Source organism: Equus caballus, chromosome 6 (assembly GCF_041296265.1).
Source record: "Equus caballus isolate H_3958 breed thoroughbred chromosome 6, TB-T2T, whole genome shotgun sequence".
Taxonomy (NCBI): Eukaryota; Metazoa; Chordata; class Mammalia; order Perissodactyla; family Equidae; genus Equus; species Equus caballus.
In genome coordinates this window covers 65986355-66008537 of record NC_091689.1, presented here as the reverse complement: position 1 = coordinate 66008537, position 22183 = coordinate 65986355, and the positions used below count along the sequence as shown (strand labels likewise).

At 35.1% G+C, this 22183-nt stretch overlaps 1 protein-coding gene across 1 annotated transcript in view; it reads right to left on the bottom strand.

Annotated features, from left to right (window-relative positions):
* The window catches only part of MRPS35 (mitochondrial ribosomal protein S35), a 47670-nt gene that overhangs the window by 11363 nt on the left and 14124 nt on the right, over positions 1 to 22183 (bottom strand). Inside the window, exons 5-7 of the mRNA XM_023643298.2 lie at positions 19692 to 19831; positions 9524 to 9633; positions 7545 to 7614 (exon numbers count right to left, since the gene is read on the bottom strand). Coding sequence (XP_023499066.1) covers positions 7545 to 7614; positions 9524 to 9633; positions 19692 to 19831 — 320 coding nt within the window. The remainder of the gene's footprint in view (positions 1 to 7544; positions 7615 to 9523; positions 9634 to 19691; positions 19832 to 22183) is intronic.

Here is a 22183-nt window from a genome sequence, read left to right as displayed (position 1 = left end):
GGACTTGCTTTTTAGAACAATTACTTTAAGAGCAATATGGAAGGTGAATGAGACAGGAAAATCAATAAGGCTATTACAGTTATTCAGGTAAAAGATGAAGGTGACCCATACTGGGGTAGCAACAGTAGGGATAAAGAGGAGAAAACAGTTTTAACAGACATTTAAAAGCTAAAACTGAAAAGACCTGGTAATTTATTAGATATCAAGGGAGAGGGAAGAAAGTGTCTCTCTCAGGGTTCCTGACTTCAGACATTTGGATGAAAAAAATCCATGAATTTTTCTTAATGGTCTTTAAGTATATGGTAGGCTCTTGAGCACCAGAAGTAAAAGAAAGTCTTGCCTGAAGGCAGAGAAATGAGAAGTGTCACCTTCACTATATCATCATCCCATTCAACAATCCAGAACAGCTGCCTACCACATCAAGTCAGAAAATCTAGGTCTGCACGACAGAAAAATTCCTCCATCTTCTTATCCTTCTCATTCTAATTCCCACCCCGAATCCTAAAGCGCTGATACCAGACCTCTAATCAGTTTCTCTATTAAAAACACTCCAAGATTGGGGAAATTACGCACTATCAGAGCTCAGCATCAGAATCACCTGTAGAACCTCTAAAATGAAGCAAGCCTGGGCCCCACCACTAGAAATTTTGATTCTATGGGGTCCAAGCATCTGCAGTAGTTTACAAAAAGCTTCACAGGTGAGGCTGATGGAACCCCAACTAAAACCAGGTTATAGAGATAGATACATTTTCAATTAGTCAATGGTTAAGTTTGAGCAGATAGTAAACTAGCAGCTAAAGTTCAGGTCTGATTTCATCTCTTCTTTTGATAATGTTTTACAATGGAAGTCAAAACTAAATAATATGCTACCACGGGAAAAACATGGAACCTTGAAGCCGCAGTTCAGGTCTGAGTTCTTGGGCTAATAAACTCTGTGACCATGGGCAATGTATGTGATCTCTCCTCTAAGTCCTAATTTCTCAACGTACACAATGAAGAGTTTGTAATAGATAAATTTTTGATTCCTGATCTTCAAAGTTAGCACTAATTTAAAATTGGTGGCCACACTAAATGCTTTGTGTTTAAAAAAAAAAAAAGATACTATCTTAAAGCACTTCTGAAAAACAGAACAACTCCTACCCAACCTCCTACCCCTTTGCCCCTTCATCCAAGGTGATCATTTGATACGGCACAGAGGTAAAAAATAAAGCCAGAGAAAGAGACAGCAGATTCTCAGAGCAACACTGCAGATCTACTTTTAAAACAAAGGCCTGACGTGTTATTCGCCTGCAATCAAGGTAAAGGTAGCATGTCAGTACTCTTGACCGTTACAGGCCTACCAGGAATCCTCAGACTCATCATGGAAGTTCAATTAATGTGTTTAGTTGTTTTTCTTGAATGAACACTATAATCGTTTTATACATAATTAGTTTATACCTAAGTTTATGCATAAATATACTTTATGTTAAAGAGACGCATCATGCTAGGAATAGCAAACACAGGTTCTGTTAACATGGTCAAATATAAATTAGCATCATGAAATAAACTCATAAAAGCAAACATCTGTAGAGAACTTCCAAAATAATGTAGTAGATTAGAACACTTTTTGCTTCAATATTTGAAAAAATAATCAAATGAAAAAGATACTTGATCTACATATAATCCAAATCACACATCCATAAAAATTAAGTATCTCAAACTGCTGCAAAGATATTTCTTAAAAATTGTGCATAATTATTGGTTATTAATTTTATTAATAGACCATTAATAATCTATACCAGTAAGCTAATTATTGTAACAGCTAATAAGTATGCTACATTTTATGTTACCAAAAAGGGAGTTTGTTACTTTGTCACCTTACTTTTGAATCTGAAAACCTTCTACAGTCATGCACAGCATAACAATGCTTCAGTCAATGACCAACTGTATATACGACAGTGGTCCCAGTAAGATTAGTACCACATAGCTTAGGTGTGCAGTAGTCTATACTACCTAGGTTTGCATAAGCGCACTCTATGGTGTTTGCACAATGACGCAATCGCCTAACAATGCATTTCTCAGAACATATCCCTGATGTTAAGCAACACGACTGCACTTCAAACATCTATTTATGGATATCCAAAAGAACAGACAACATTTCAATAGGTGTTATTTAACATTTACTGTTCCTACCTAGCACTGACCTAGATACTCTGAAGAACAAAATTTTAAAAAGTTAGATGCATGCTAATGAGGGACTTACAATTGTTAGAAAGATAAAACATACGTGGAAAACAGTCTATGGAACATGGACTAAGACAACTAGTTGTAGTCAAGTGCCCTAGTGACCGATATAGGACATAAAATAACATAGTATAACTTGCTATCTATGCAAAGTAGGAATTAGACAAATAATAAGAGGCTCAAATATATCTGATAAGGGGTTAACACCTAAAATATATAAGGAACTCATACAACTTAACAGCAAAAAAACAAACAACCCAATTAAAAAATGGGCAGGGGATCTAAATAGATATTTTCCCAAAAAAGACATACAGATGGACACAGGTACCTGGAAAGATACTCAACAACACTAACCATAAGGGAAATGCAAATCAAAACCACAATGAGATATTACCTCACACCTGGTAGAATGGCTATTATCAAAAAGACAAAAAATAACAAGTGTTGGTGAGGATGAGATAAAAGAGAACCCTTGTGCACTGTTGGTGGGAATGTAAATTGGTGCAGCCACTATGGAAAACAGTATGAAGGTTCCTGAAAAAAATTAAAAACAGAACTACCATATGATCCAGCAACTCCACTTCTGGGTTATTTATCTGAAGGAAACGAAAACACTAATAGCCACCTCATGTTCACTGCAGCATTATTTACCATAGCCAAGACATGGAAACAACCTAAGTGTCCATCAATGGATGAAGGGATAATAAATAAGTGCATGTGAATGCAATGGAATATTACTGAGCCATAAAAAAGAAGGAAATCCTACTATTTCTGACAACATGGACAGACCTTGAGGGCATTATGCTAAGTGAAATAAGCCAGACAGAGAAAGACAGATACCATATTATCTCACTAATATGTGGAATCTAAAAAAACAAAAAACCCTGAACTCATAAAAACAGGGAAGAGATTGGTGGTTGCCAGAGGCCAGGGGTGGGGATTGGGTAAAATGGTGAAGATGGTCAAAAGTACAAACTTCCAGTTATAAAATAAATAAATCATGGGGATGTAATCTACAGCATGTTGACTACAGTCAACAACACTATCTTGTATATTTGAAAGTTGCTAAGAGAGTAGATCTTAAGTTCTCATCACAAGAAAAACCAATTTCTAACTATGTGCGTGGTAATTAATGTTAACTTGACATATTGTGGTCACCATTTCACAATATACACATATATCAAATCATTATTTGTATACCTATAATTAATATATCAATCGTTGTACACCTGAAACTAATATGTTACACGTCAATTATATCTCAATTTTTTAAAAAAGAGGCTCAAAGTAGGTATCAATTAAAACCTTGAAGGATATGAGAAATAAGTAGAGAAGAATAGAAAATTAAACAGTAAATTATATAACCCTTATAACACTTTTGTAATGTTTGCCACTAAACCAACTTGCTTCTACTAGTGTTCCTCAATGGAAGAGATGTTTTTCCCCTTACATATTAACCTCCATATCCAACACCACCAAGCAAATAACAGGCAACCAGTATGCATTTGCCCATGAATCAATAAACTTCATTTTAACGAAAGTACACTAGATATTTCCTATAAGGATGGTTTACTCTTTCATAAACACTAAAACAGTGAAAGAGATACCTTTTCAAACAACTAGTAAAATGCTCTATCAGCTGGATGTTGCCCTCTGGATACAAATCTACACTCCCTGGTCACACCAAACTTCTGCCTGCTCTCTAAACCCACAAGGCCTAGCAACTCCTTCACTGACTTCTCTACTGCAGACTCCTACTCAACTTCCAAAAGCAGTCACCACTTCTGTGAAGCTTCCAGGGAGAATCAATCCCTGTCTCCACCTCTCAGCACTATGTTCTACCTCCATTATCTAGCAAAACAGACTACATTATAACCATCAATTCTTTCTAGAAATAAAGGTACCTAAAGGCAGCGGCTCATTCATTTTGATAGTCTACCAATACCTATCACTGCACTTGTACACACAAACAAAACCATTGTTGAATGCAAGAAACAGCCAACGACATAAATATCGTTCAAGCGTTCTCCAACACAATCTGGAGATGTGTCTCTGTGAATACACATAATCACCATGAACTCATAAACCAAACAGACCAAATGGCAATTATGGCTCTGCAAAAGGATTCTTCATTTTTATCAGAAATAATTGCAATAAGACCCCCTTTAAAGATGAACTCTTTCAGTGGGTGTAAAATTACCCAACTAAGAAGTTTTTATTTCATGACATTTAAGAATCACTTTATTACAAAGCTAGATATATTTTTGACTGGCAATGAGACTATCATGAAATCCAAATAAGACAATCAAAAATTCAAATTTAAGAAAGTACTCATTAGTAATTAAATATCAAAATCATCCAAGAATCCTTGGAATTTCATTTCAGATCTCTAAGTTTTCTCAAGCAAGTGCTTTTTCTTTCCCCTAGTGTCTATGCTTTAGTTTACCTTTTGCGCAACTTACTTTGCAAAATGTTTCATTCAGTCATTTCTTAACCAAATCACTTGCAGAAGGTTTAAAGAACATCACGCAACAAAGTCAAAATTTAGGAAGTTTTGTAATTACCAGTTATGTCAGAATGTGAGTGGGACACGTCCTAAAAATTCAAATACAACAGAGCCCAGATCTGAAGACATGTATAAAGTCTCCATCAAGTTAAATAAGTAAATGTGAAATTCTAAGAAAAATCTTTCTTTGTTTTAGTAGTATTAACACCAATATTAATAGCCACCAGTACTGAGACCCCACTATTTGCCAGACATTTCATGTAAATTCTCCCTGATCCATCCAAAAACCCTTAGGAGCAAACTGAGCCTCAGAGGTCAAACGGCTGGCCAAGCCTACACAAGTAACAAGTAATGAGGTTTGAATCCAGGTCTGTATGGTTCCAAAGGTTAAAACTTAATTCTCTTCTATGCTAACAATGTGTAATACTGAAATATCAAACCAAATTTCTACAAGTCTCTTTGCTTCTTTGAACTGCTGAAGGATAAATGGTCTAATGTCTGCCTCTGACCATGTTTCCAGCACTGCAACGTTTCCTTGAAACGTTACTAAGCCTCTATGTCTGAAGTCTATGCTTTTTAAAGTCTACTTTGATACTTCTATAGTAAATCGTTTTGAACAGCACACAACCGTAACTTCCTTATACTGAAGTCTAGATAAACACCTTTTCAGAGACGTTTCAGTACTGCGTGCTACACACAACTACCAACTCCATGGAAAGGTCAAAGTTAAGGGAAGCTTAGCCTTTAGCTATTAAATGCCCTGAAGCTAGTCTCAAAAATAAAGGAACGGATTAAAAGGGGCTTTCTAAATATCTGATTAAATGCCAGGTGGTAATACCAATTTCAAGTAGGAATTCCACGCTGGTGAAGGAAAAAAAATTCAATTCAATAAAAATTCTGTTCCACCAGCTCTACAAAATTTCACGGCTCATCTGCATTCTCTTAAAGCTTCTTCACTGATGGAATTTGTTTAAAAAGGACCAAGAACCAAATTTAATATAGGAATTCTTTAATTATATCTGTTTAGGACAGTTTTATGTGGCTACTTATTCTGGCAGCAAAGTAATTAGCATTAAAGACCAAAGGCTTCTTGCATGAATCCAGAATACAAACTTGTTTGGATTCTATGTCATGGAACCACAGAAAGAATCCAGTAAGTCAACTTTCACTGAATTTATTTATGCCTGTCATTTCCTTTGGGGCAAATTCATTTTACAGGCTACTGACAAAATAAGAGACTCAAAACTGGTTGGCTTTTATTGTTTGGTATTAGCTCTTTACATGGCAGCCATCCAGCTTTTGGATGGGTCAGGGAGAATTTACATGAAATGTCTGGCAAATAGTGGGCTCTCAGTAAATGGTGGCTATAGCTAATTCAGAGAGCCGAAGCTAATTCAGCCATGTTGCTGGTTCAAAAGGGACTTAATTACCTTAAGCCAAAGGCATTTATCAAATCAATTGACAGGAAAGAGAGATTAACTGCTTTTATGATACTGCTCCTGAAGCCAGGAACTAGAAAATCCGGATGAATTATGATAATTAGAATACCTCAAAAGAAGAGAAGAGCAACCAGCTATTTTTTTTTATTAACCTTACAACAAAGTTTTATTTTCTTTTATTTTCCACTAATCCTCTTGGGCTACAACTGCTTTTATTATTAATATCAATGAAATGCTGTGAGCAGTTTAGAGAACTAAACTGCATATGTTCACAGAATTACAATATCTTGGGGATGGAAGGAGATTCCAAAGGCCATCTAATGCAACTGCCTATGCGTGGAGCGTGCTCTTTCATCCCATCCCCACTACGCAGCCAATGGATGGAACAGCCTCTCTTAAAGCAGCCCCCTCCGTCTTTAGATGACTCTCTGTTTTTACTCAGTGAATTGAAGTCTGTCTCACTACTGCTTCTACCTTTTGTATCCCTCCCTAAACGTCATGAAAAACCAATCTAGCCCCCTTTCATATGAAATCCTTTGAACATCCAAAGAGAGGGACTCTTTCTCCAGCTGTCTCCATTCCTTCAAATGTTCCTGACATCAAATGCTACTCAGTTCCATGTCTATGTGGGGCAAGCTACAAACAATTTAATTTGTATGCATATCTAAAATTATTTTAATTTTTAAAAATTATATTTAAAACTCTGAATTACCTAAACACATTAGTTAACCAACTTTCAACTAGATGAACTGATGCTCAAGCATAGCAAAATCTTCTTTATAAGTGTAAATGCTTACACTGAAACTCAATAAATTCAGTCAGACACAAGACTATTTTTAATACTATTTAAATAATTAATTAGCTTTAACTGTCCCTAATGTATACCAGTGAAATGTTTGTACAAAAGGCTACATTACTACATTATATTTAGGTCAACTAAAAATTTTAATAAACATTTAAAATACCTTTCTACAAAGTTTTAGTGCTTTTTTCTGCAGTTTATTTGAATTACAGGATGAATTAAAATTCTCAAGTTATGCAGATGATTATCCTTCCATAATTTTGACAACGTTCAGCCAAAGTCAAACAAAAAAAAAGTAAAAAATTCTGAATTTCTCAACCAAAGTCAGAAACTCTGAATTTTAAAGGCATTTTAGTCATCCGATTTCTGCAAGGTCCTGAGAGGGACTGTGTAACCTACTTCAAGATTCTCACTTTCAATGTGTGTAGAAACTCCATAACATTTCATACATCCTTAGCTTATCCAGTGGCTCATTAAACACACAATTGAGTCTTTGCCACATAGTGTTTTGACAGGTTAACATCATCTAAATTACACTGACAAAATCATTAAACATTCATACACACTCACTTACCCAAGACTCATGGTATAAAACTGTTAGCAGATACACTGCATAATCATAATTCTGTCTCTTTAAAGGGCACCTTTAAAAGAGAGAGGGAGGAAGTCAAAATTCTAAAAATTGAGTAAATAGAATAATTTGTAAAATATACAAATACTAAACACAAAGGATAACTTATACTCAGGTATTCCCTACTGCTTTAGGAAAATTCTGTTCTTGGAACAAGAACAGTCTATGGAGTTCATTACATGAGGATACTGAAAACTGGTGTTTTATTTTTATTTAGAGTATCTCTTTGCTTTCATCGTGAATGGAGTTATTTGTATCTGATAATAGCTTTATGCTATTTTAAATATGACTGTAACCAATCCAAGTACCCTTTGTGATCTCAAGGGCTCAGAGTCTACTGCACAGTGTGAGCATATCTGCCAATTTCATTTTAATAACAGAGATAGACTGATGACAGACACTAATCTAAACGTTCACCTTTATTTCCCCAGAGCCAATTCTTTTAAAAATGAGCTATACTATACCATGCTGTACTGCTACTGTTGTATTTAAAATGGAACTAATAACCTAATATTAAGTAAAACTTCTACATAAATATGAGACAGCATGTTTAGCTTTTAGGTTAATAAAATACTATAGAAAAGGAAACAATTACTTCCAATTCCTTTAAGTATAAAATATAACCATCATATGACAAATGACTTTAACAGTACTCTGTTCATTGTACACTTAGGTTTAATAGTCCTCTACTCCAAATAGTTGTCACCATAAAACATATACACATTGACTCTTGTACTTAGAGAAAAAGAAAGCAACATTATCAGATACTTATAGAATTTCAAGCAATAACATTTTAAAGGCATTTTTTAAGATGCACAAACTAAAAACACAACATTATTTTACACTTTCTAAAGATAGTATAAAGAATATTACCACTATATTTCAATGTATTTCGGATCTCTTTTCCCCCATACAGTAATAATCTGCAATCACGGTTCCCAAGCTTTCCCCACCTCCACACTGTTACTATCTCGTATGTGCGTCATGCTGCTTCTTCCTACCACTAAGAAGCAGGAGACAAAACCTAACTGATACTGACTCCTCGAAATGCTTTCAATCTGGCATAAGGAGGGAGAGAGGATATCCGCTCACTTGGTTTTCTCTAAAGGTAGGTCTTGACATTTTGACTAAATTTAGAAACAACCAAAGTATAATTCTAGAAATAAAATAACTGTTTAGTAAAAACATACCAATAACTTTTCCTTATCTCAAATGACCTAATTTATAAATTCATATAAGATGAATTTAATACTGCTTTTATGAACTTCTATGCTAGCACTGAAATTCTGATTATTTACAAAAGTGCCTAGGTAAATTAAACTGCCATATTTAATAATTTTAATTTTGAACTATAAGATTGTTATATACTTTGACTTTGTAAAAACCTGTTTAAGCATTAATCACTAGCAAATCATACTTGTTTTTCTTCTAAGATCTTGTCTGATTTTTATATTCATGGATATATTAAAGTCAAGATTAAAAATAATAATTTAACTCAAGCAAGGCTCTCCATGTACACAGAGATCACAGCAACAGTGGACTAGTGTGAGGATATTAAAAATATGAATTAAACAACTTCTCTGACCTAATAAAGTAATATAAGCTGATATGAAAGGCTACCCCATTTTCAATGTCTTTTTTTTTTCTTTTTCTTTGCTGAGGAAGATTCGCCCTGAGCTAATATCTATGCCAATCTTCCTCTATGTTGTATGTAGGTCACCACCACAGCATGGCTGCCCACAAGTGGTATAGGTCCATGCCTGGGAACTGAACTTGGGCTAACAAAGCACAGCACACTGAACTTAACCACTAGGCCACGGGGCAGGCCCCATCAATGTCATTTCTTAAAAAAGGACTGCAAGGGCACTGGAGGACCACAATGCAACACATGTGACCAATTTGCTGCACCTTTCTCTCTTTACCTGTCTGTTCTGATGGTAAGCACATCTGTGGTCTTGCAGTATCGCTCTCCTACAAGTTTAATAAGTTTCTTCTTTGCATGATCATCTAAATTCAAACTGGAAAGTTTAACCTTAAAAACAAGAAAAAACTATTTGAAGAAAATTATTTCACATACTTTGTTTAATGAAAAAAAAAACAGTAGCAATATTATTTGTGTTAGCATTAAACTGACCAAAAAGAAAGATTTTCAAACTCCTTTCTGTCCAGAGTTAGCAAGTGGCATACATTATGAAGCATGATCTTACTCATGGAAAAAAAGGGAGGGGGAGAAAACTGTTTGGAGTTCTTTGAAAGTTCTGGGCATTAGTACCTTTCCTGAAAGAACCAATGATATGTCTCTTAAATAAATGAAATTACAGTGCTTATGAGTAGCACTAATAGAATTAAATTCAATTAGTGTTAGTAAAGCTGAAATACAGCAATAAATGGATAGAACATAAGGGCTTTAAGTAATTTCAACCACACAATTATGAGACCCATATCGCTGCAACTCGTTCAGGGGCATTTATTTTAAAAGCTACAGATCTCTCATGGAGGCTAGAATACAGCATCCATGAAAGATCAAAACATTTGAAATAATCCACCCTCAACACTTTGCAAAATGTTAATACTAGTCCCACAGGCTGCTAAGAAAAATTATTTCTTTAAAAAGGCTATTTCTGTTGAATACATTCAGGAAATGCTGAGTTAAATTAGGTTCTTTTCAGTAGGATTTCTTAGAGGAGGTAATACGCTAATGAGCATTCTGAAACTTTAAGATGTAGGGTTGTTATGTAATGATTCCCAAATTTATCTGACCTCAGATTCTACTTTTCAAGGGGCAGTTCATGGAGTAAGTCTTCTTTAAAACATATTTTGGGAAATGCTGGACTAAATGAACACATTTTTTAAATTGCAGAGAATTATGGCATGGGCTGAAGGTATTATCTAGGGATGAATAGGCTTGACAAGGAAAACAGGTTAGACACTAGAATACAGTTAAATAAGGTAAACCACAGATTGTTTTTCCATGGAGCGCATCAAGAATAAGAGAGTCATAACTGTATGAAGATGAAAAAAGGCTAAATAAGATTTTGAAATCCCATCCATTTCTTTCTCTCTAGCTTCAATAACTGCACTGCCCTTGAAACACCATAGCATAAGAGCTTATTTATTTTTCCACTTTTCCCACTAGACTGCAAACCCTCAAGGGTAAGAATGATGTCCATCTTGTTCCTGGCAATGGTTTAGCACTTAAAAAGCATGCAACATATATTTGCTGAATGAGTGCATAAATTTAAAAAGGGGAAGATATATTGTTTTTTGTAAGTACTGTGAATTTTTTATTTGAACTAGAGAAAACAGAAAATAAATAAATATTAACATTCTCTTAAAGAACATAAGGAATAAAAACATTGACTATGAATTATCAATCCAACAGAACGGCCATATATTGCAGACAATGTGAATTACCACAGGCCCCTGGAAAGAATATGTATCAATAACCAGGTTATCAGCTTGATGGATAAAATAAGCAATTTTATGATAACTTTGATTGTTAACAATATAAAGAATTACTTATAAGAAAATCATAAAACATATCTACATTATAATTATGAAAATATATGCACATATGGATGCATACAGTACAGAAAAAGAAATGAATAGTTTTAACATTAGGATAGTGAGAATGTAGTGATTTTTCCTTTTAAAGCTCCTTTCAATGAAATCATGACATTCAACAATAAATTTAAAAAGTTACCATTTAAAAAATTTAAGTGTTCTACTGGAAAACAAGTGATAAAATGGCAGCATTAAGCCCTCATATATCAATAATCAACCTAAATGTAAATGGACTGAATTCTCTAATAAACAGACACAGTGGCGCAATGGATCAAAGAAGAAGACCCAATAATATGCTGCCTCCTGGAAACACATCTCAGCTCCAATGACAAACACAGGCTCAGAGTGAAGGGATGGAAGACGACACTCCAAGCTAATGGCAAACAAAAGAAAGCAGTTGGTGCAATACTTCTATCAGACAAAGTAGACTTCAAGATAGAACAGGTAAAGAGAGACAAAGAGGGGCAGTATATATAGAAAGTTTAAGTTCTAGCTTTTCATACAGTAGTCAAAAAAAAACGGCAGCAATGTTGATCATTATTATCACAACTGCTTTAAAACTCATGTTCATATTAACATTTTAATATTCAAAAATTACATAAGAGTTTATGCCAGAAACTCATAAATATTTCAGAAACAGCTGTGTGGTGCACTCACGCCACCTGCTAGCACTCAAAGGCACTGCAAAACTGTCGTCTTTAACCTGAAGTAACACTCTGACTTTGAAATTAAGTGGCATTTATGGTCATTCTTTTTCCAAAATTCAGAAGAATCTTTAGACTTTTCTTTTCTCAAGTTGCTATATTTTAAAGACTCAATATTGGACTATTAACATTATCCCCAAAACAATGTTGACATTTCAAATCATAGGAGGTTGTGGTTATATGTGTGTATCTTCAAATGCCCATATATAATAGAGCTACATAAACTGAGAAATATCTAAATGTGCAAAATATGTTCTCTGTTTACAAGTATAGTGCAGCTCGTTAAAGAATTCTGCAATCACACGTAAGACAAGAATTGGGTCTGATTTCTAGATTTCTACTTACTGGTTGTGACCTTAAACAAATCATTGGATCTTCCTAGCTGTTTCCTTATTCATAAAATAGAAAGGATTCACAGGATTTTTATCAGGAATAAATGAAATTAAATAGAAGAAAGCACTTTTATGTTGGAGCGTATATGGAGAAAAGGGAACCCTCATACACTGCTGGAGGGAATGCAAACTGGTACAGACACTATGGAAGACAGTATGGAGATTTCTCAAAAAAGTGAAAACAGAAATGCCATATGATCCAGCTATCCCACTACTGGGTATTTATCCAAAGAACATGAAAATCAATAATTCAAAGAGGTTTATGCACCCCAAAGTTCATCGTGGCATTATTCACAACAGCCAAGAAATGGAAGCAACCCAAGTGCCCATCAATGGATGAATGGAGAAAGTAGTGGTATATGTACACAATGGAATACTACTCAGCCATAAAAAAAGACAAAATTGTGCCACTTGTGACAACATGCATGGACCTTGAGGGTATTACGCTAAGCAAAATAAGTCAGACAGAGAAAGACAAACACTGTATGATTTCACTCATACATGGAAGATAAATAAACACATAGATAAGGAGAACAGATTGGTGCTTACCAGAGGAGAAAGGGGCACATATGTATGGTGACGGATAAAAACTAGACTATTGGTGGTGAACATGATGCAGTCTATACACAAAGTGAAATATAATAATGTATACCTGAAATTTACACTATGTTATAAGCCAATATGACCTCAGTAAAATTTTTAAAAATAGAAGTACTTTTAAAGTTGTATATAAATATTATATTGTTTTAATTCTGAACTACTTTTATGACTATTAAGAAAAATATCCCATCCTTCCTTCTCTGAATATAAAAATTTGAATATCCCTAAAAAGAATTTTATATTATCTGCTTACTTTCACAATACTGCTTTAAATCATGCCAAACTGCACATGCTTTAGTCCCACTGTTTTACCTACTTCTACCCTTGAACTACTGACACCATTCAGGACACCACCATTAAGCCGTTAACAGTCAGTGGGTCGAGTGAACAACAGTCCAGAAGGGTAGACATGAGTCAGGTGGAAGGGATACAAGGGAGAGATAAAGGCATCACACAATGACACAGGAGGGGATGGTGGTGTGATACAACTGATATCTGGCAGCACACTTCAAATAAAGCAATGAGATTATTTTTACCTGTAATAAAATAAGCCAACGTAGAACCACTAGGGACTTTAAATGTCTGTTCCAAAAGTAAGGCAAAATCTAGGCTTCCTGACTCTGTGTTCAGAGATTTCTAATCACATTAACACAGAGCTCACCATCTGTTGGCTGTTGTTGTTATTATCATTGTTATCAGAAAGAGGTAACATTCATTAAGTTCTTAAAACTGTACCAGGTATTATTACTCCATAGGCACTTTTTATTAACCTGTGGAATGATGTCAGCAGAGTAGAATTTTAAGTTCTTTTTCTTTTTTCCTTGTTTATCTAGATTTTCTAAAATTTACAGTAAACGTATTGCCTTTTATGATTTTAAAATGTTTTCAATCTCTCTAAATACATAACATATTGTTAAGATATTTAAACAGTTCTATGGAATAAAAAAAGGCTGGGAAGCTTCGTAAATTCATTTCACAAAGATGGCACAACCTGGATACCAAAATCCAGCAAAGAAAGAAAACTCCAACTCAATCATGGCTGTACTACTGAAGAAACTTCTAAAAATTAAAGTTTGTCTACTTGTTAGTATAGAATGGAAAAATGGTTGCAGAGATTTCAACCTATTTTTGGAGTATACTTGGAATGTTCTGATTTAAAATATAGATTACATGGAGTACAAAAACTGCTTTTATGAGGGTCCTAGAGGTACCTCTAAAAGGTGGGCAGTCACCCTCCAGGACAGATGAATCAAAGTACATTAGTCAGAGCTCCCTGGAGGGATGGCTGATTCCAGGAGTGGGACAGGGAATATATAAGATGAGCCTGGAGCATTTTGTGGTGCCAAAAAATAAAGAAGTATTTAAAAAAACAAATGATGGGGCTTGGCAAAGGAACAAGGAGCCAACTGAAAGGGGTCCCAATGGCCAAAGGCTGGAACAATCTGAGCAACAAAACAGATAATGTATTATTGGATTATAATCCCAAGGATAAAATAAATATCCTTGAGTCCACACTGATATAAATAAATGACTGAACAAATAAATAAAGGGAGGAGAACAGACAATTCTCCCATAGAGAAGAATTCCAACTAATTTATGTGATACTTCTCCTTCAAGAAGGTGGAGCATAACTCCCAACCCCTGAAGTGTTGTCTGTGCAGAGTGACTTCCTTCTAAGGAGTACATCTGGTAAGGAAGAAAACAAGGCTAATTTTACAGTGAAGAGAACTGGTAAACACTACCTCAGCCAGGTGATCAAGGCTGCAGCATCAGTGATGGGGCATGTTAGGAGCCTATCCCCTCACTATGATGTGATGAGAATGACACTTGACTTCTGAGGTTTTCTTCCCAAAACACACACCACCAGTCTAACCATGAGAGAAACTCAAACAAATCTAAATTGAAGGATATTCCACAAAATACATAACTGGTACTTCTCAAAACTGTCAAGGTCATCAAAAACAAGGAAAATTCTGAGAAACCATCACAGTCAAGAGGAGCCTACGGAGACATGATGACCAAATGTAACGTGGGTACCCTGGATGGGATTCTGAACAGAAAAGGAATATTAGGTAAAAACAAAGAAGATGTGAATAAAGTATGGTCTTTAATTAATAATGTATCAATATTGATTCATGAGTTGTATAAATGTACCATAGTAACGTAAGATGTTAACAACAGCAGAAATTTGGTGTGAAACATAGGGGAACTCTTTGTACTGTCCTTGAAACTTTTCTGTAAATCTAAAACTAATCTAAAATAAAAAGTTTAATTAAAAAAAAAGGACATTAGGTAACTGCCCCATGACTGCCGTGTGAAAAAGACATGCAACGTGCATCCTTTAACAAAGGGAACTAAGAGTGGTTTCAAATACTAGCTTAGAAGTTACTAGGGCAGACACTTGGAACTGCAATGGCACGTGGCATGTTCCTGGTGAGTAAGGCGGGGATGTGATGTTTCTCCAAAGCAACATAAGATTAGAACAAATGATCCTAAAGAAAATAGCAACAAAGCAAATCAGTATAAAGTAAAAGAATGATATACCATAAACTGATCAGGTTCAGACATGGTTTACTACTTGAAAATCTATTAATATAACTCATTACTTCAACAATTTAAAGTAGATCATCTCAAAAATGCTAGTAGGGGCTGGCCCTATGGCCGAGTGGTTAAGTTTGTGCACTCCACTTTGGCAGCCCAGTGTTCGCCAGTTCAGATCCTGGGCGTGGACCCACCACTGCTAATTAAGCCATGCTTGGCGGGATACCACATAGCAGACCTAGAAAACTTACAATTAGGATATAGAACTATGCTCTCGGGGGCTTGGGGGAGAAGAAAAAAAAAGAGGAAGACTGGCAACAGATGTTACCTCAGGGTGAACCTTAAACAAAACAAAACAAAACAAAAAATGCTAGTAAACTAGGAATAGGACACATCATTAACATAATAGAGACTATTACCTCAAACTGAAATCCAATCTCATACCTAGAGGCTAAACACTAGAGAGGCACACCATTACAGTACAGAACAGCATAAGGGACTACATAAACATTATTTTAGAAATTTCATCTAATGCAAAGACAAAAAGCTATAAATATTAAAAAAAGAAGAATTAAAACTATTATTTATCCCTTATTTCCTGAGAAATCTCCAAAAGAATCAACTGAAAAGTCCTTGCATCTGGATTTTGGTCTCTAACCACCTATGTCCACTAGAAGGAATCAGAGCTCCTTGGAGAAATAGCTAATTCTAGGTCTGGGATAAGAAATACATAAAGTGAGCCTGGGCCACCTTGTTGCCAGAACACAAGGAAATTTACCAATGCCAATGGGACTGTAACAAAATGCCATAGGAACCAATTTAAAAGAGTTCCCATGAGCCAAAGTTAGGATATATTTTGAACATCAAAAAGAATTAGTGATTTTACTTGATCAAAACTTACTAAGTATATCTACTTACAGATTACCTGTTCAAAGAAAAAGCAAAGAACAACAATACATAACTTCGCAATGTAATGATCAGTTTGTAAGCCTCTTAACCAAGTGATCGATCTCAGCATACTAAGAATGAGGCAACCAGACTTCTTTATGTGTCCTCGCATGTACTGCAATATAAAATACAGAGCAACATCTATCAAGTATTCTTGTCGAAGTATTTAACTGAATCCAATCAGTCCGTTAAATCCAACTTCCAGTTTATATGAAGTACAGGAGATAGAGAAATAAGGTAAATGACGTCAGGATGCACTTGGACAAATTCAGAAGGTAGGAAATGCTACAGGATGAAATACCTGTCATGGGGGCGGTGAGTGTCGGGAGAGTAGTAGTGAGGTCCTTTGCTGGTCTACATTTAAAAGGACTTAAGACAGAGTACAAGCAAACGCATAGTCTTTGACTGGATTCTGGTTTAAACAAAAAGTTACTTAAAAAAACATTTTGGTGGGCCAGCCCTGTGGCATAGTGGTGAGGTCCAGGACACTCCGTCCGGCAGCCTGGGTTTGCGGGTTTGGATCCTGGGCACAGACGTACAAGACTTGTTAGCCATGCTGTGGTGGTGTCCCACATGCAAAACAGAGGAAGACTGGCACAGACGTTAGCCCAGGGCTAATCTTCATCAAGAAAAAAAAGAGGAAGATTGGCAGATGTTAGCTCAGACTGAATTTTCTTCACCAAAAAAAAAAAAAAAAAACCCCACCCATTTTGGTGAGACAATTGTGGAAATTTGAGTGTTGAGTAGTTATTTTAGATATTAAGGAATTATTGAACATTTTGTTAGACATATTAATTATATTGGAATTACACAGAAAAAATCTCTTTAATTTTTAGAGAACACACTGAAGTATTTTAGTGTGAAATGTCAGATATTAGTCATTTTAAAGTAAACACGTAAACCAAAAACACTTGTGTGTGAGAATGTATGAAGCACTCAATATTTTAAATTTGTCAAAATATGAATTACTAAATCAAGGTGCCACGTGTATGGGTATTTATTAGACTACTTTCTCCATGTCTACATACATTTGAAAATTTCCATAATGAAAGATTAAAAAACAGAATGTAGTAATACAGCCAGGTGAAAAGTTAAAAAATAACTAAACCATTTTTGACAAGGATGCCAAGACAATTCAATGGCTAAAGAGTAGTCTTTTCAACAAACAGTGCTGAGACAGAGCAACATCCACACGCAAAAGAATGAAGTTGAATCCCCACCTTACACCATATACAAAAACTAACTAAAAATGGATCACAGATCTAGATGTAAGAAACAAAACTATAAAACTCTTGGAAGAAAACATAGGAGAAAATCTTCATGACCTTGAATTAGACAACGGTTCCTTACATATGGCACCAAAGCACAAGAGAGAAAGAAGAAATACATAAATTGGACTTCATCAAATTAAAACTTTGGTGCTTAAAAGGACACCACCAAAAAAGTGAGATGTCAAACCACAGAATGAGGAAAAAATATTTGCAAGTCATGTATCTGATAAGGGACTGGTATCCAGAATATATAAAAAATACAAGTGAACAATAAAGACAAATTACTCAATCAGAAAATAGGCAAAGAATCTGAATAGACATTTCTCCAAAGAAGATATACAAATGATCGATAAGCTCACGAAAAGGTGTTCAACATCATTAATCATTAGGGAAATGTAAAGCAAAACCACGACATACCACTTCATCTTCATCAGAATGGCTAAAACTAAAAAGACCAACAATAACAACCACTGGTGAGGATGTGGAGAAACTGGAACCCTCAAACATTGCTGGTGAAATTGTAAAATAGTGCAGGCACTATTGAAAAACAGTTTGGTAGTCCCTCAAAATGGGAAACATGGAGTTATATATGACCCAGCAATTCCACTCCTAGGTATACAACCAAGAGAACCAGAAACTTATGTCCACGTAAAAACCTGTACACGAATGTTTATAACAGCATTATTTAGAATAGCCAACAAGTGGAAACAACCCACATGTCTACCAACTGATAAATGGATAAAATATGGATCCATAAAATGGAATATTATTTGGCAATAAAAAGGAATGAGGATCTGATATATACTACAACAGGTGAAACACTGAAAGTATTATACTAAGTGAAAGAATACATTATATATAATTCATTTATATGAAATATCAAGAAGAGGGAAATCCACAGAAACAGAAAGTAGATTAGTAGTTGACGGGGCTTGGAAGTGGTAAAGAAGGAGGAGAATGGGGAGTGACTGATAATGAGTATTGGGTTTCTCTTTATGGTGATGAAAATTTCTGGAGTTAGGTAGTGGTGATGGTTGCACAACTCTGTCAATATACTAAAAAACCACTAAGTTGTACACTTTAAAAAGGGTGAATTCTATAGTATGTGAATTATATTTCAATAAGCTGTTATTAAAAAGAAAAGAATAAGTATACAGGAAATCAATACAACATCAACTAAGAATACAAATAAAAAACACTTGCAAAAGAATAAATTCTCACTCTCATCAGAAGTCAAAAACATACAAATTTTAAATATAAGATATCTTTTACCTATCAAATTGATAGGTAATAATATTTAGGTTGGTGAGGGTATAGAAAAAAAGGTTTTCACACAATCTGCTGGTATTGTATTTTTTACATTTCCTACAGGAACTATATAATATATAATAAAAAAATTTGTACTATATATATCAAAAAAACTTCAAAACATCTGCATCCTTTGACCTGACAGTTCTCCATTCAGGAATTTATCCTAGGAACATAATTAGGAATATACACAAATATTAATCTCTAAGGATATTCATTATATTTTTCTAATAAAGAAAACTGTTAGAAAGCCTAAATGTCCCAGAATATAGATAATTTAAATAAATCATGGTAGATCTATACTATGGAATTATTTGTTTGTATCTCCCACTTCAGTCTCAGAAAAAGGACTATGTCTGAATTGATCAACATCAGACTCCAGCCTCAAACAGTCTTTGCACATAATAGACTCTCATTTACATGCTACTCTACGCAGCCACTAAAAATAATATTAAAGAATGTTTAATAACACTGAGAAAATTTTAATTCATATTGTTAAATGAAAAAGCAGATAACTAATCAAATATAGTATCATCCCACTAATATACACAAAGGCAAACTGCATATATACTAAAATGAGCTCCTGTAGACATATTACTTATTTATGAGTGGTAGACTTACAAGCAATTTTATTTTATACTTTAAAACACTTTTATGTTCTCCAAATTTTCTACAGTAAGTATGTATCAGTTTTATAACTGATACAAAACGCTACTTTTAAACATTATAATCATTCTTCTCTAAAAAATATCTCTCTCTTACCCTTAAGGTTACTACTCGTGCTTTGGGGTTTCGAACAGATGGTCCCGCTGAAACATAATCAGCTGTTTCAATTTCAACTGGAAAATGCTTCTCGCATTTCTCATCATTGTCCAGTGCAGCTGGCCACTCAGTGCAGAACTCTGAGAATTAAAAAAAGTGATCCCAATTATAGTTTTGCAAGTGAATTCGCATTGTAATGTATGCTACCAGACAATCAAATTATTGAGAGATCATTCTCAAGTGACATGAAACGAAAGAACAGATCCTCTTCTGCACTTTATTTACAAATCATCACCCCTCATCTCTTTTCTTCTTAGGTGAATTCTAATTAGGGAACTTAACTAAAGGAATGATTTGGATAGTTCAGGTCTGGTGGCGGGGGGTATGTCCAGTTAAAAGGGAAATATGACTCGATGGAAGCTTACTATAGCTTTGTACATATCTGTTATGGGACAGTTTAATTCCTCCTCACCAACCAGAAGCAACCAGTTCATAGCGCCCACAGCATGACTGTTTTTGAAAAGGCAACAGGTAACATTAATTCACTCCCAACTGTAGGTTACTAAAGATCAGATGATGAGAATTGAAAGAAGCTCTGAAAATGCTCTAAGAGAAAACTGGGATGTGGTCAACATTCTTTCAGAATATGGCCTCAAACTGAAACAGGTACAAAAGCCTAGGTCATCCTTAAATGGATCCTTACAGTAATTCATGTTTCTTCTGTGACTTCTGAGCCACTGGGGGCTAAATGGAAAGAGGAAGAGACTTGTCCTCATATTCAAGCAAGACAGCTAGCCTAGGGGGGAGGTGGGACTGGGTATGAGACTTGGGCCACACAGGAAATTCCAAGCTCCACGAAGACTTCTCACGTCTATCTCCATAACACAGAGGTGTAAACTCAGGTCTAAATTGGGGAAAAAAAAACTTAAGAGGAAATGAGATAGCTTCCAGCCTCCCCCAGCTATCAGTATTGAGGGACTCCACAGGTAGGCAGCTAATTTCACTTTGCTCTATTCCTATCAAGTCAGTGTGGCTCTCAGCTTGGGATGAAAACTTACGGCACTGTCAGGTTTCCCTCAATGGAAATCTCAATTCTTAAGCAGCCTCATTCTAAGAATAGCTAAATGTAATTGGTTTCTTAGGTCAAACACATTAGACCTCACGGATCTGTGCCTTCTCCAAAAAGGCAGAACTGCAGGAGAGGCTGGTCACAATCACAGGCAGACATGGGAGCTCTTCTAGGTGATCTAAGGGACAGTGAAAGGTTCTTTGCCAACAACATTTTCCCCAAGCTAACAATTTTCTTACAGTAGGTTCTATATTTAGCTCCCATTTAGGCTTTAATATCAGAGTCAGCAACACGTCACTGTGGGTTACACAGATTCTCCAAGATCTGGGACTAAATATATGTTAGCAAATTAAGTATAGCTCACACCATTCCCCAAACACCCTGTTTAAGAGATCAATACTGACACTTCGAGGGGAAAGAAATATCTTTGCAATTATGAACATTTTGACATTTAAATAAAATTAACAGAGCAAGATTACTGAGATTAAATTTCATTGCTATTATGGACTAATTCCAATACTCTGCACTGTAAGATGCAACACTGCCAAGCAGTTTATAAGAGACTAGTCTGGGGAATTTTATGAGTTCCTGGGTTTCTACTGAATCTTTTTAACTTTGAATAAGTCATTTCAATCACAAGATGATAATTACAGCTTTTAAATTAAATTACCTGATTATATGTTTTAAAAAGGACAGCCAACTGGAGAGTACATAATAGATCCCTATTAGCCTTTTATTCATCTAATAGGTAAAGCAATAGACTAGACTTCTGAAGACCTTGGTTTTTACTTAACTTCTGCCACTGATTATTAAAGTTTTGGTAAATTATCTAACTTTCCTGTGCTTCAGATTTTCCATTTGCAAGTTAGATATAAAATCTGAATTGACCTACTTTGAAAGAGAACTGAGAAGAAATATCTGAAAAGCTTTTGAGTTATTTGGAAGTCACAATCTAAACCCAGAAGCTGGCAGAAGTGTACAGGCAAAATAAAGATTAAAACACTCACTTAAATAATGTAAGATATAATGCTGCTCTTCTGAATGTGCTGTATGAAAGCCTTTCTCACCTAAAAATTATGAAGTATTTTAGAACTATCTCATCACAATGACCACTTTCTAGATTATAAATGCACATTTAAAAATAATGGTTAAAAAGGAGAAAAATGGAATTTATCATAGTGTAATGCATTTGTTAACTGGCTTTACAAAGGATCAAAAAGTGATATATGATCTGTGCCAAATGGGGCACAAATTTGGAACAGTGATCAGCGTCAGTCTACTATTACGCACTAATGAATACAGGAACATGTAATCCAAAGGAACAGAAATGCATCCTAATGTCCCAAATCAGAAGACCACATAAATGAAAGGAGATAGAAGAGATTTTTTTTCCTTCCCTCATTTCAAGAGTAAGGTATCTACT